Raw genomic sequence first — 15038 nt, 5'->3', positions numbered from 1 at the left:
CTGGTGACTGTCACTTCCGTACGATCCTATTAAGCAACACGCCGCTGCGCGACACTCTCACGTACACAGACACACACACTAAAGTCCAAACCACGTTTAAAAACCGGAGCTATCACACCGAAATGCATATCAAAACAGGTAAGGGTCGTCTTTAACATACGGGTGAGTTCTTTTAGAGGTTTAATGGCGGAAGTGTTTTGTACTGTGAAGTTGTTTTGCGTCTGAGCGGGACGGATTGAGCTCGAGACTTACGAAACTTTTAATTCTGGGTGTTTCTGGATCTTTCCGATGTCACTGTCGTCTTCAGTGGGTTTCGTGTATGTTTTCAATAATCTGAAATCGTTAATATGTGCTCTTATTTTATCTGACGCCTCGGGTTTGCTCTGTTGGCCGGTGTAAAGGCGGTTGTTATGGGCGCTTAACTCCCAAACACAAGCGGCCTGCTGTTAGCGTTAGCATCTTAACACGTAAATATCTTTTTAAAATGTTGTAAATCACATGTCGACTCTTATTTAACACCCTCACGGTGGTTTAGATTTCAAAGCTAGCTTTTATGTCAATTCCAATATATTGAAGTGTGTGCCAAAATATCCGCGTTTGTCTGGTAACGTTAGCGGTGAAAACTGCTTGAATCCTGATCAGCAGTGTGATGCGTTATTAATAAATGTTTATGTGAAGACATATTTTCCAGATATGTCCTAGTTTTTCCTCATCAGGCCTCTGAGTCTGCAGCTGTGAATGAGACTCCGACTAGAAATTTCCAGTTGCGTCTTGCCATGGTTCATTGACTCAGGCTTAGCTCGGGGCATGTGCATGAACGTCTTCCTCGTGTCAATTATTTAACTGATGTAAAGATGATTTTATAGTCGCATATTCGGGCTCTCTCCTTATTTATATACTTTCAGAAAACAGGGTTCGTACGGGTGCTGCAAATCCTGGAAAATGCTTGATTTTAATAGTGTTTTCAAGGTTAGGGAAGTGCTTGGATTTATAGAGGTAAAGTTGGTTTTATATACGCACATTCATATTTTACCATAATCATATAATTTCATAGAAGTATTATTTGCAAAATCTAAATAGCGAAATCATATTAGCAGCAAATGACCATCAAAGTACAACATTGTTCACAGTCAAATAAACCGTGTAAATGTTGTTTTCAATTCATACTTGTTTGCTAATTCAGATCGAATATTCAAAGTAACATGGTAAACAATATAGAGACTTCTAAATGAATGAATGTGTGAATATAAAACCAACTTTACCTCTATCTTGGATTTTTGGACCAGGTGCTTGAACCTGCTTGAATTTGAAATTGTCGGGCTCGAAGTTGCGACTTTTTTGGTCGCATATGCACCGGAAATTTTATCAATACGAGCTCAAAATATATTTGATAGCATTTGTGCAAGTGCATAAAATTGTTGTTTTACCAATTTTCACTGCAAAATGTTCACAGCATGCGCATATGTTGCAGATATCACACAGAATGCATATTTGCTCCTAAAAACGCCAAACAAAGTGCTCAGGAATGGTTTGAAGCAGACACGTTAACTTGCTACAATACCCCCAAAAAATCTGACTGTAAGCTCATTTTTGAGATATCAACTTTAGGTAGAAAGAAACCAAACTTAAGATATTTCATCCAATAACCTTTTTTTTAAAACCATTTTTTGTTTGAAATATCCCAACAAATCTGTGCTCTAAAGTATTCAACAATTTAAATTGAAATGTCATGTTGTTGTTGTTTATTTAAATAGCACAATCGGATTAAATGTGTAAAAGTACATACAGCATATATAAATGTAATTTACCGTGCGTGGTTGTTAGGTTCTGGAAAAGCATAAATTGCACCTTGAAAGTGTTTGGAAAAGTGCTGTAATTTAAGTTGGAAAAGGTATAAGAACTTTGAGAAAAGTATTCATTGCAAATTCTAAATTGTGAAATCATATTAGCAGCCAATAACCATCATTGTTCACAGTTAGTTAAATAGTGTTAATTTTTTTTTAAAGTCATACTTGCATGTGGTTTTCCGAATATTCAAAGTACCATGGTAAACACTGTATGGAGCTGTCACTAAATGAATGTGCGGATATAAATCTGTCTTTACTTCAATAATTATTTGTACATTATTATATACCATTTTGCGTTTTTAAAATGAGTATGCTTAGGGGTGTTGATGTGGTTGGGAATGTTTAAGGGGTAGTTTATTCAAAAGTAAAAATTTACTGTGTGTTTACAGTACAGTTTACTTAAGTGTTTCTTTACGTTTGAGTTTCTGTGTTGTGTTGAATTGTAAAGAGAGTTGGAAACCTGTAACCAGTGACTTCTATTGACTTCTATTGTAGGAAAAATAAATACTGTGGAGTAGGCATGAGACGATAAATGTTTTTAGGGCATAACGCGGTTTGGAAAAGTTAAGATTTTTAAAACCATCAATTTTTTTTTGCTATAATGTTTCTAGGTGTATTTATAATATATTTTTAGTTTTTTAAATAGTTTATTTTAGGACAGCAGTATCTGCAGCAAAAAAGATTGGTTAACTGTTCCAAAATGTTTAAATGTTTCTCAAAGAAAATATATTGTGTTCAAAGTGGATACAAGTTCTTGTTTTTTACCCAGACATTTAAAATATATATTTTAGAGCAGTAATTGCAAAACCGTCAAACTGTGATATTTTTATCCAAGGTTATCATCTTACTGTTAGAATCTTATGCCAGCCCATGGCTATTGTGGAAATCAGTGTTTACAGGTTTCCAGCTTTTTAAAAAAAAGAAAGAAAATCAAAAAGATTTAAGTCAACGAAGGGTGAGTAAATGACAGAATGTTTTGGCTGAACTATCCCTTTATTGTTAGATTTGAATGTTAAACTGTACACTGTAAACTGATTTCAGTACAATTTAAAGGGGCATCTTTGGATTTTTTTTTCTGCTGGCTGTCCTAAAAAACAACAAAAAAAAAAATATATATATATATTAATAAAAAATCTTACACATACCTTAGGAAGAGTATTACAGAAAACATTGGCAGTTCTAAAACCTTGACTTTTCCAAACCACCGTATACCTTGAAAACGGTTATCATCCCATGCCTAAAGAGCAGCAACACATTATTTATTCTCTTACCCAAAGAGCACCGACACATTATTTAATTTCTTACCCAAAGAGCACCGACACATTATTTAATCTCTCACCCAAAGAGCACCGACACATTTAATCTCTTACCCAAAGAGCGCAGACACATTATTTAATCTCTCACTCAAAGAGTGTCGACACATTTATTTAATTTCTTACCCAAAGAGCAACAACACATTATTTAATCTCTCACTCAAAGAGTGTCGACACATTTATTTAATTTCTTACCCAAAGACCACCGACACGTTATTTAAGCTACCCCTGAGTGTTTTTATTTGATTTTGAATCAATGTCGATTGTTTCTTTAGGTACCTGGGAGTCAAGCAATGCAGTGTGCGAGTCCGACCCCTTGTGTGATCCGGCCGTCCTAGTGTCACCCCCCAAACCAGAACCACAGATCCGCAACCGTCGCCTCTCCCCCGGCTCTGGCAGCTGTGGTGGGGGAGGAGGGGGCTGTTCGTCTGCGATGGAGAAACGTCAAGCCTCACCAAGTAGCCCAGAAAGTTCCCTCAACGGGGTGGGCCACACCCAGACCTTCACATCAAGCCGTGACCGAGAGCGCCGCATCCCGAATAAATCCAGAAGTTTCCGTCGGGACGGCCTGAGAGTCGGGCCACGCTCAGACGACAGACACTTCAGAAGTGGTCACAAGGAGCGATGGGTGGACAACAGCCTGTCTTTGCTCAAACCTCCACCTGCTTTCCCTGTGAAAGACAGCCCTGCCAAACTGCAGCCGACTGTTAGCTACGCCTCCAAGGTGAAGGCAGGTGGAGGCTCAGCTGGGGCAGCAGAGGAGCCTCCTGGTATTGGGGTTTTGCTGCAAAACCAGTGGGGACTGAGCTTCATCAATGATGGTCCAGAAGCAGACGCTCCACAGGAAAAGAGTCCAGATCTCCACCCGGTTGCTGGAGAGCTTACTGTAAAAGCATCTGAGTCTCTGCCTGATCAGGTCCCGAGAGACTCCGAGAGTTCGGAGGAGCTGCTGCTCAGCTGTCGCCACCTGGAGGAAGCCTTGGAGTATCACACACAAGGTACGAGAGTGTAGTTTTATAAGCTGTAATGCCTGTTAATTTCTAACCACACCACGCAGTCTTATCTCACTGTGATTGTTTTTATTCCACAGAATGGAGCGCAATATTATGGATGCAAAAACAAGGTTGGTGTCTGCTCGTTTTCATGAAGTAGTGGTTTGCTGAATGTCAATTGTTTGATTAGCAACGAGGTTATCTCAGTATATGTGTGTTTATATATTACTATATCACACACACACACTTATTTATTTATGTATCCACCATATGTCTTTACATGCGTGTTTAATTTTCACAGTAGCTATGCTAAGTTACTAGATCAAATTTTTAAAATTATAAATATATATATCACAAGTTTGGTTTTAAAAATACTATAATGGCAATTTTTCACAAATAAGTTTCTTAAAATATAGAAAACCCACAGGAAATGGTCAACTGTTCACTGTAATCTGGCAAACGTGTTAACTGGAAATCATGTTTTCTCAGACCATAAAACTGTATTTATTTATTTATTTGTTTATTTGGTAGGGACAGTGTACATTAGTTAGCATTTCTGCAAATGCACCAGAATTAGCCAGAGGGCTATTTTTATCTGTTGTCCCTGAAAAAAAATACAAGAATTTATACATCCTATGTATAATTACATGTATACAAAAATTGTACATTATACATCGAGTTCCTGACTCTCTGTGGTCATTAAAAATCCCAGGATGTCCTTCAAAAAAGAAAAGGGGTTTCATCCCGGCATCCTGGCCAAATCTGCCCACTAGTCTCTTTCCATCATGGCCTCCTAACCATCCCCATATCATAAATGGCTTCATCACTGTCTCCTCTCCACCAATCAGCTGGTGTGCGGTCTGGCGCAAAAAATCCAAGTGGATGCTGCACACTGGTGGTGGAAGAGCAGATTCCCCCCATGTGTAAAGTGCTTTGAGTTCTAGAAAAGTGTTATATAAATGTAAGGAATTATTATTTATTATTATTAAAATCAATCAAACATAGTTAAGAAGTACTAAAATAGACATAGGTATGTAGATGTTAATAAAAATGATTATATACAAATTAAACTAAAACACCAACATTTTGTAATATAGATAAAAATAGTTAAAACACATTTTAACAACAAATCATTAGTTTAATGCAGTTAATGATGAATATTGAGGCGGTGCAGTTTAAAAGCCAAGGGCTTAAAGTTCAACTGCACCTCATCCACCTTGCACTGACTGACTGTTGTGCGCAGAATGCATTTGATTTCATTTATCAGACAGAACTGTCAAACTCTGAGTGGAAAAGCATGCAGAGACATCTTGCTTCTGCCGTTGCAGTCAAAATGAAACTTTCAAATGCTGTGAATACAAAAGTCCGACACATGAGCCAAACAAAAATATGATCATTAAACGATGCCAGTCATCCTTTACTACTATTCTCCATCTCATAATAAAAGCAGATGGAAATCAAGATAAAGCAGACCATTTGAAACCATCTTTAACAGACTCGCTTTGTTTTTCAGACCCTGCAAATGTTGTTTGGTACAAGAATGCCCTGGAGTCGCCCGCCTAGCACACACTAACCCCCCTCCACAAACACATACACAGGACACACACACACAAACAAACACCCCGCACTCAGGTTATCATCCCCTCAACGTTTCTGCCGAGACGCTTTGGACTTGTTCCTCTTGAAGATAGATGTCTTGGTCTTCTCGGTTGCCTTACAACAGAGTCTGCCTCAGGCGCAGAGTCCCTCTGCATACCTCTGTCATTTTAATGGTGGAGATTTGTCTCTTTTAAGATAAAAAACAAAACGATGTTATCAAGCTGCAATTTTATTTCAGTGAACTGCAGTTTTACAGTTAAGAACCCCTTTTATTCTTCCCTTGTTCCTACTTGTGTGCGAGTGGTTAAATCGAGCACTTTCTGACCTGTAGTTGAACACGTCGTCCCGTTCTCTAAAGACTGAGCTTGTTTTTCCCCAATCGAATTCTGAATGTCCTTTCATCAGTCTTCCCTTTCACGATAATCCCTTTCTTCCCATGCAAATTGTTCTCATGAAGTTTACAGAGGTGCAGCTGGCACGTTATGGCAGCACCTTCAAATGTCTATTGGTCTTAATGCTGTTTTTTTTAATATATATATATATATTTCACCCAGATTGAATGTCGGTCATAAATCCTAATAGGAATCCGTTGCTGTGTATGACCCAATAATTTTTTTTTTTCGTTCCGTTTTTTAGCGACATACAAATAATTTACACTGGAAGATGTTCAGAGATTTAATCAAACAGTGTTGCATAATACAAAATGAATAAACTTGTTAAAATATTTTGTGGTCTTTTTATTTTTAACGTGTGTACAGACTAAATATTCAACATATCAGTAATCTATCCATCTATATTCAAAACCACCTTTCCTGTGTAGAAAGATAGTGATATGATTTCAGAGATGCTATATTGTCCATCAGCTTCATGTTAAGTAAGGAATAATGTACATCTAGCCGGTGTTTTCGCAGAATAAATGCCCAACGCCTGAATTTTTGCTAGCTGTAATCCTGCTTCCTACATGGCTGCTTGCCACAAAAGTAAACCGACAGAAAACATTTGAGCTGTAATAGTTCACTAACTCTCAGTAAAAGTGAAGCTTGCAGAAAAAAAATGGTTGGATGCGACTAGGGATGCATCGATTAACCGATTTCACTATTGACCGCGGTTTAATTTGTCACGGTTAATTAATCGTAAGGCTTCTCAACACTCTTTCTGCAACAAAACTGCTGCAACTAAAAGTTCTGCAAACTGTGCGCTAGTTTAAAGTTCTAAGCTTGTCCACAATACGCACGCACATTGGATCAAATGCTGATTTTAACTATGGCAGGGGAGGTTTTTAACTAAGGGCCATTCACATTTACGCACACAAGTTCGTTATTTCCAATGGCGGCACATGGTTTGCGTGCAGATTAGTGCCTTTCAGACATGTTCAGCAGTCTTTGACTACTAATGCTTAACTAGTATGATGCTTAAATTTACATTAGACAAAAACTATTCATTTATTTTTGTTCTGTCCTTTATTTTCAGTGTAAAATTCTTAATTATGTTTAAATGCCAAAAGCATTATTCACTTATTTTTAGGTCCAAAGATAAATGGATCATATTGTTTGTTTTTTTGGTATTTTGTGCTGTATTTAGTTACTGAGCAGCGATAAATAACACTTTAAAATATAAGGTTTTCATGTGATAGTAGTTTGCAATTAAAGAACGCATAATAATCGTGATAACCGTGATTATTCCTCAAATTATAATCGTACAACCAAAATCTCTAATCGTTGCATTCCTAGATGCGACTTACACTTTATTATTCATCTGTAAACATGTTTTGTACTTTAAATCCAGAAAATAAACATGCGTTATGGATGTGACCAAAAAGTCGAGTTTGCAGTATAAAACATACTGTGTAGAAATTCTGTGAATTAAATTGATCAACCCCCCCCAAAATTATGCTAATCAACAAGATAAGGGTTGGCTCACTATAGAAGGAACATGATTTATTTAATATTTTTGCATTTATGAGGAAAAAGCTTCGTTATGGATGCGACTGATGTGATATTGAAACTCGTGTGACTTGGGTAAATGAATAAAATTGTTTTAAAATATTGACAGAGACATTTTTTTTTGAGTATTTCTAAAGTACTGATGTGATTTGATTTATTTATTTTCGATCAAAAATATCATGCATAAAATATCATTAACGAAAAAAAAAAACATTTCAGCATGGTCGAAAATTGAGTAGGATGAAGCACAAGCTTATTATTTTCCCACACCATTACCACATACTTCATTCGTCTATTACGTAAACCTATTTCTTCTTTTACTCATCTCTTTTTTTACATATTTGATCTTTTTGGTATCTTTGACATATGTTTAAATCCATTTGTACCGCTACATTTTGTAACATAGACCCAAAGAAAAAAAAACATAGTACTGCAAATAGCCATTAATTAAAGTTTCCTCATACCTTTCTCGTTTTATCCTTTTTCAATCACCTTCATTGCTATATTCCTTTAATAATATATATTTACTCAACTTTTTAAACTGATTATTATGCTGACGTTGTTTGAAAGTCTGATCTAGACTGTTCCATAATTTCACACCACAGACAGACGTACACAAACTTTAAAAGTTGTCCTTGTTTTCAACCTCCTAAAATTTAGTTCTCTCGGGTTATATCCCCCTAGTCTTCCTTTAAAAAACTTTTGTATGCATTTTGGATGCATTTTATTTCAAGCTTTAAACATAAATTGTGGTGTTTTAAATTTAACAAAATTTAAAATGCTAGCGTACACAAAAACGTAGAAGTGCTTTTATTCGGTAATTATTCGTGCTCAAGTCATGAAAAGTGTTATGACGCAAACATGCATCAGCTCTTTGTTTGTATTTTTCGATTTTAAGTGCCCCCTTGGCTTAATAGTTTTAGAATATACTTTGAAATATTGTGACTGACCAATCAGGATCAAGTATACCAGAGAGCCGTGTAATAATTATGCATGACATAACTACTATACATCATCAATGCATTGTTTTCAATGTTTTTACACAATGTCTACCTTTAAGGAGAATCTAAACCCATTTGAAACATGAAAAAGAATATTGCGTAAAGATGAATAACAGAATTTATTGACAGCAATGTGACATTTAGAGCATGATTAATGACATTTAAATTGGTAAACATCAGGCACTGCATACATCAGTCTCGCCATGTGACCTCCACTTCATCTGTCCTGTACCTGAAACACACGAAACGTCATCGTTAAAACCAGAAAAACACCGGTGTACATTTAATATCAGCATGCAATGGAAAAACCAGCAGGCTCAAGATAAAGCAGCAGCGTTATCTCATCAGCGGAGCCCAAAGCAAACACTTTTATTAACTGACGCTAATAGTTATTTGTGGAGCTGTTTACCTTTGTGTAATCCAGGAGTCTGGAAGCTCGGTCACGTGACCCGAGCGGAACATTTCCCAACCGGCCTGTGCAATCATGGCTCCGTTGTCGATACAAAAGCTGAAGGCAGCATATCATAGCAAAAGATTTACAATAATTTAATAAGAAGAAGCTATTCATCACGGTCTGCTGTAAAAAAAAACTGATTTTTCTCACCTCTCATCTGTGGCAAAAAGTCGAGCGCCTCGTTCTTTACACATGACCCCCATCATCTCCTGCAGGCGGAGATTACCTGTAGAACAACAGCAGATACCAGAAAATGAGACACAAATTAGTAAATTAGGGTGTTTTAGTGCCCCCAATAATGGGCACTTGAAGTCTATAGATTGTAGTTCTTCTATAAATGCACAAATGCCGATATTTAGGGCAATTTTAAGGGATAGTTCACCCAAAAATGTCATTTACACACCCTAGTTTCAAACATTTATGGGGATCTTCTCATAAATGTTGGTAGTATTTGTATATACATATTATTTGTTTTTCCTACTATGGTTTCCAGCTATCTTTAAAAATTTGTATTGTTTCACAGAAAATAAAAGACAACAGTTTGAATGATTTTTGATGATAACATTTTCAGTTTTGGGTGAGCTGTTAACATGAAAAACCAGGCATATAATGTTGGAACTCTAGTATTTCTCAACATTTGCACTATACTTGTATATTGTCATATTAGACTTAACCGGTTTGTAATGTCTGGAGCACTTTAAAGGCGTAGCTCACCCAAAATTGAAGATTTGTCAAATATATACTTTAGAAATGCCCTATTTTTAATGCTATCAGACCATGACCTTTATCTGTAGAGTATTTAACATGTTTTTAAATGTGAATCCTTCACAAATGTCAACTTTAATCAAAAGTAAATCTTAAACTATTTTAGATTTTAAATCTTTTCTTAATATAATGTTAGTGTCTTTGTTATATGTCTGTTTTTTTAAATAGAAAAGTGCTTTTTATAAAATGTTTGCACATTTTGTTTTGCCATAGCTAGCGAAGCTGAAATAAAATCAAAGCTCTCTCCTGTTAAACATAAATAATGAGTATACTTTCATAGTATTGGCTGGTCAATGGCTGCGTTTTCAGCAGTAAAACTCTAACATTGTTCAAAGAGTGTGAATGGTGAGAGAATTTATTTTTTGCCTGAACTATCCCTTCGTGTCCCTATAATCCCTTCAAGTGCGTTAACAAACAGGTCATGGAAACAAGTCATTAGTCACTGTGTATATTCATTTTTTCCCCAACAATGAATTAAAATACAGATGTCATTTAAGAATTGAGAACTTTTAGAAGAGCTTGATTACATGCTTTCAAACTTTCTTGATTTGAGTGCTGGTTTAGTGTATAAATGAAAATAAATAATAGCAATCGAGTTGTTCAACCAATGCCTTAGTTGCAGACTTGGATATTATAGTGATGTGCAAGAAATAAGGCTTGCCATTTTGTTTACAGCAGGGATGTCCAATCTCAGTCCTGGAGGTCAGGTGTCCTGCAAAGTTTAGTTCCAACCCCAATCAGACACAACTGGGCAAGCTCTTACTAGGCATTCTAGAAAACATCCGTGCAGGTGCGTTAAGGCAATTTCACGCTAAAATCTGCAGGTAACCGGACACCCCTGCTGTACAGCATTTGAAACCGACTTTAAACACAAGACACATAAAGCCCGTGGTCTCTGTCCTGGAGGGCCGGTGTCCCTGCAGATTTAAGCTCCAACTTGCCTCAACACACCAGCCTGGATGTTTCCAGTATACCTAGTAAGACCTTGATTAGCTTGTTCTGGTGTGATTGATTAGGGTTGGAACAAGTTTGGTGATTCCTGATTTAAAGCGTCATTTTTTAACAGATGACTGCACTTACAGCCGACTCCACCGACAATCAGAACCTCCTGAGAGCCGCAGTGGGCCATGGCTCTTTCTGTGATCTCCACCAGCATAGCGAACACAGTCTCCTGTCAATCACATAATTATTAGTAACGCTTCACCATCATCATTTGTTATGTGGTAAATACATACTGTAGGTTCAAATACTTACTTGAAGGGAGAAACACAAATCCTCAGGCGTGCACTGATCTGTACTCAACATTTTGTGAGCGGCGTCCTGCATTTGAACACAATGCAAATGAAATATGAAGGAATCGGTGCATTTTCACAAAGAAATGTAGAAATCTAGTCATTCATCTCACCTCGATATAGGACAAAATCCCAGAAAATGACACATCCATACCCTTGACTGTGTATGGCAGCTCGATATACTTGTTGCCCCTAAACAAAATGAATATTTATTAGGCAAATAACTGTTTTTATTACACAAATGACAGCTTTTAAATGAGCAGTTGAAGTTGAAACGCATGGAAATGTACTTTTTTGCCATCTGTTCAATGTTGTATCCGGGACTGGGATCGTTTGATATCTGTAAATATCAAAATTAGCAGAAAATTTTTAAAATAACACAATCTTACAGAAACGGAGCTTGTATTTAGCTTCTTAAATGCTGACCTTAATGACCCGGGCAAACCGATCCAAGCAGTTTCCCACAGCAATGTCGATAGTTTCTCCAAATATTCTGTAACGTCGTTCAGAATATGCAATGACCTGTCGAGAAAAACAGTAAAGAGAATACATAAACATGAGAATGCAGGAATGTACGCTATTGAAATGTCTCTACATTTAATATTAAGGTGCTTTTCAGGGTTCCAAATTCCCTGACTACATCGGTATGCTAAATGATGACCAGAAAAAAAAGATGCTGTTGTGCTTTGCAATATATTAAAATAGTTTGAGCTTGAATATCATTTTCCATGAATGTAATCACCATTTTGAGAGCAACAGTGTAAACTTTACCTCATATTTTGAAAAGAAAGGGGACCATCCGATCTTTGAAGTGGTCGTTTTGTGGCCAAAGCTCTTGAATTGTATGTTTGACTTGGTTAACAGGTACTGCTTGATGATTGAAATTGACTACAGTTAATGAGCAGGAAAGGAATTTTTATCAAAAGTAAATGTTAAAAAAATTTTTTATATGCTTATCTTATGTATTATTTATTATTGTCTTTTTATTTTCATAATTTGTTTGATTATTATAGAACAGTGATGTTTATAAAATGTACATATATAACTTTGAATTGGTTTTGTCATGAAATAGGCAGAAAAGCTGATATGGCCATACATTCAAATCTGTTTCTCTCCTTTAATGAGCAGGATAGTAATAAAGTAAAATTAAAATGATGATTACACCATTACAAAAGTACACTAATGATAACAAAAAGTAACTTGATGTTTTGAGTTAATTGTAGTGTCCGAGTTAGTGTTGACAAACAAAAGAAATACCATGTCTTAGACAAAATAAAAATCTATATAAAATTCCCAGAATTCCATTTCATTTCCTTGTCGGCTTAGTCCTTTTATTAATCTGGGGTCGCCACAGTGGAATGAACCGCCAACTTATCCAGCACATTTTTACGCAGCGGATGCGCTTTCAGCTGCAACCCATCTTTGGGAAACCTCCACACACACAATCATACACTACGGACAATTTAGCTTACCCAATTCACCTGTACCGCATGTCTTTGGACTTGTGGGGGAATTCGGAGCACCCGGAGGAAACCCTCGCGAACGCAGGGAGAACATGCAAACTCCACACAGAAACGCCGAGGATCGAACCAACGACTCAGCGACCTTCTTGCTGTGAGGCGACAGCACTACCTACTGTGCAACTGCGTCACCCAATTCCCAGACTTCTCTGAGTTTAAAAACTGACCTGAGTGTTTCCTCCGCTCACATACAGTACTGTGGGGTTTTGGGCATTGGTGATCAATCGGCCCATCTCTATGTGCCCAATACAGTGGTTGACTCCCAACAGCGGCTTGCCCCACAGTTGGGCGACTGTCCTGGCCACAATGGCTACTGTCACCAGCGGAGCCCCCATTCCAGGCCCTGTACAACAGGAGACATTTGAGAAGTGGAGCTAGACGGATGCACATATTCAATAAATTGTAATAACGAACATGCATGATACTGATATTGTACTGTAGCCACTTTAATCTTAATAGTTGTCAATAGTTATATATAAATAAAATTGAAATGCATTGAGATGGATTGTTGGTGATTGTATGGATGTTGGCCTGATTGGGTAACTTTTTTGTGCATTGGAAAATTAAGACCCATTTAAAATGATTTAAGACCTACAGCACAATTTATATTCTGTTCATTTAAGACTTTTTAAGGCCTCAAATTTAGTTTTTGAAATTTAAGACCCCACGGACACCATGAGTTGTGGAAAAACACTTGTAAGTAAATAATAATTCACCTTTTGTGTACGCGACACAATCAATATCTGCAGCTTTCAGGCCTGCTTCATCGAGAGCCTCCTGGAGGACCGTGAGGATCACACTGCGATGGTGTTTGGCAGTTTCGCCCGGTAGGAACCCTGAGGAGGTATAATGAGTTATGGTATCATGATGGTACTTGTATGTGAATATGCCACTGTTTATGATTTTACAGGTGTGGTCTGATGCTCTCACCTTGTCCAGGTGGGGTGATGTAAGTTCGTCTTGGGTTTGACAGCACTTCTCCATCTTTAATAATACCAATGCCGATCTTATTAGCACTGCCTTCAAAACCAATCACTATCGTCATTGTGTCTGCTGAGAGAGAGAAACGGGAATCATCTGATGAAAGTCATCTTTAGGCTTTTGATAACTCTTAACATCAGCATGAAAAGTACTTCTTCATATATATATATATATATATATATATATATATATATATATATATATATATAAATATATACATACATACAATTCGGGTAACACTTTACAATAAGTTTGTATAAGTTAATGCAATTACAACACATTTATTACAGTACTTGTTCATGTTAACCTTAATTAAATAGTTGTTCATTGTTAGTTCATGTTAACTCAGGGTGCATTAACTAAAGTTAACAAGCATGAGTTTTGATGTTAACAATGCATTAGTGAATGTTGAACTATGATTAATGAATGCTGTATTGTTTATTATTAGCTCATGTTAGTAAATACATTAATAAAAGCTTATTGTGAAGTGTGACCACAATTTGTATATATTCATATACAGATATATTATGTTTACAATTTATACTTTGCCACTATCCCAGAGTTTCCCAACCCTGTTCCTAGAGGCAGACCAACAGTACATATTTTGGATGTCTACCTTATCTGACCCGTTAACTTCAGGTTTTGGGGTCTCTTATGTTCTGATGAGTTGATTCAGGTGTGTTTAAATAGCAAAAAGGTTGAAAAAGTGTACTGTCGGTGTGCCTTCAGGAACAAGGTTGGGAAACACTGTTCTGCTACTAGGTTTTTCCCACTGGTTCCCAAGTTGTTTTTAATCATTTAATTTTAATCAAATTTAGTATGATGATTTACTCTTTATTGAACTTTGTCAGGTTAGCATAACTATTATTAGCAATATTACACTGAATGTTGAAGGAACATTGCAATTGATATGCTTTAGTAGCACATGAAATAACATTTGCTAAATGACGGGGACTGCACTTAATAATATTTGTGTCGATATAAACATAACTCTATAACTCTTGTAGATTATATAATATATATGTAACGGTAGATACTGTAGATGTAGAGTATAAACTCAACCTATAACGTTACCAAATGACTGTAAGAGATTGTTAAGACATCAGAATACAGGAGCCTGGTCGTCAGTAATATAGTTTCAAAAGTCGGGATGGTCGTAGTTTGGTTTAATTATAATAATGAATGTATTAATACTCTTAATTTGATCTCTTAATCATTTATTTCCTAAAACTCCTCCATACTTACCGCACACTCGTTGAAAGCAGGACCATAACAACGGTCAATGTCGTTTTTAAAGTGCCTGGACAACTGTGATGGGGACAAAATGTAGA

General features: G+C 36.6%; 2 protein-coding genes across 5 annotated transcripts; one reads left to right on the top strand and one right to left on the bottom strand.

The window, feature by feature from the left end:
* Window positions 1-12: 12 nt before the first annotated feature.
* On the top strand, window positions 13-6476 carry si:ch211-214j24.10. Its single transcript, NM_001025503.1, is given in 4 exon segments — window positions 13-138; window positions 3436-4158; window positions 4251-4283; window positions 5666-6476. Coding segments are annotated over 4 exon segments (822 nt in total). The 5' UTR covers window positions 13-122; the 3' UTR covers window positions 5716-6476.
* A 2316-nt stretch (window positions 6477-8792) lies between these two features.
* osgep (O-sialoglycoprotein endopeptidase) lies at window positions 8793-14981 on the bottom strand. 4 transcript variants are annotated; one of them, NM_001017751.2, is given in 12 exon segments: window positions 8793-8927; window positions 9105-9203; window positions 9300-9375; window positions 10995-11085; window positions 11169-11234; window positions 11320-11398; window positions 11497-11546; window positions 11633-11728; window positions 12894-13069; window positions 13443-13562; window positions 13657-13776; window positions 14953-14981. In NM_001017751.2, coding segments are annotated over 11 exon segments (1008 nt in total). In that variant the 5' UTR covers window positions 13772-13776; window positions 14953-14981; the 3' UTR covers window positions 8793-8887.
* Between the last annotated feature and the right edge of the window lie 57 nt (window positions 14982-15038).

Source organism: Danio rerio, chromosome 4, assembly GCF_049306965.1.
Source record: "Danio rerio strain Tuebingen ecotype United States chromosome 4, GRCz12tu, whole genome shotgun sequence".
Lineage (NCBI taxonomy): Eukaryota > Metazoa > Chordata > Actinopteri > Cypriniformes > Danionidae > Danio > Danio rerio.
This window is presented reverse-complemented; position numbering and strand designations above follow the sequence as displayed.

Bases quoted from the DNA above. Each gene is read 5' to 3' on its own strand.
- osgep (XM_073946019.1), bottom strand. From the start codon at position 13,771: ATGACGATAGTGATTGGTTTTGAAGGCAGTGCTAATAAGATCGGCATT. The intron at 11,729-12,893 runs GTCAGTTTTTAA...TTTTCTCGACAG, and splicing joins TGAGCGGAGGAAACACTCAG to GTCATTGCATATTCTGAACG. The intron at 9,204-9,299 runs GTGAGAAAAATC...TGCTGCCTTCAG, and splicing joins CTTTTTGCCACAGATGAGAG to CTTTTGTATCGACAACGGAG.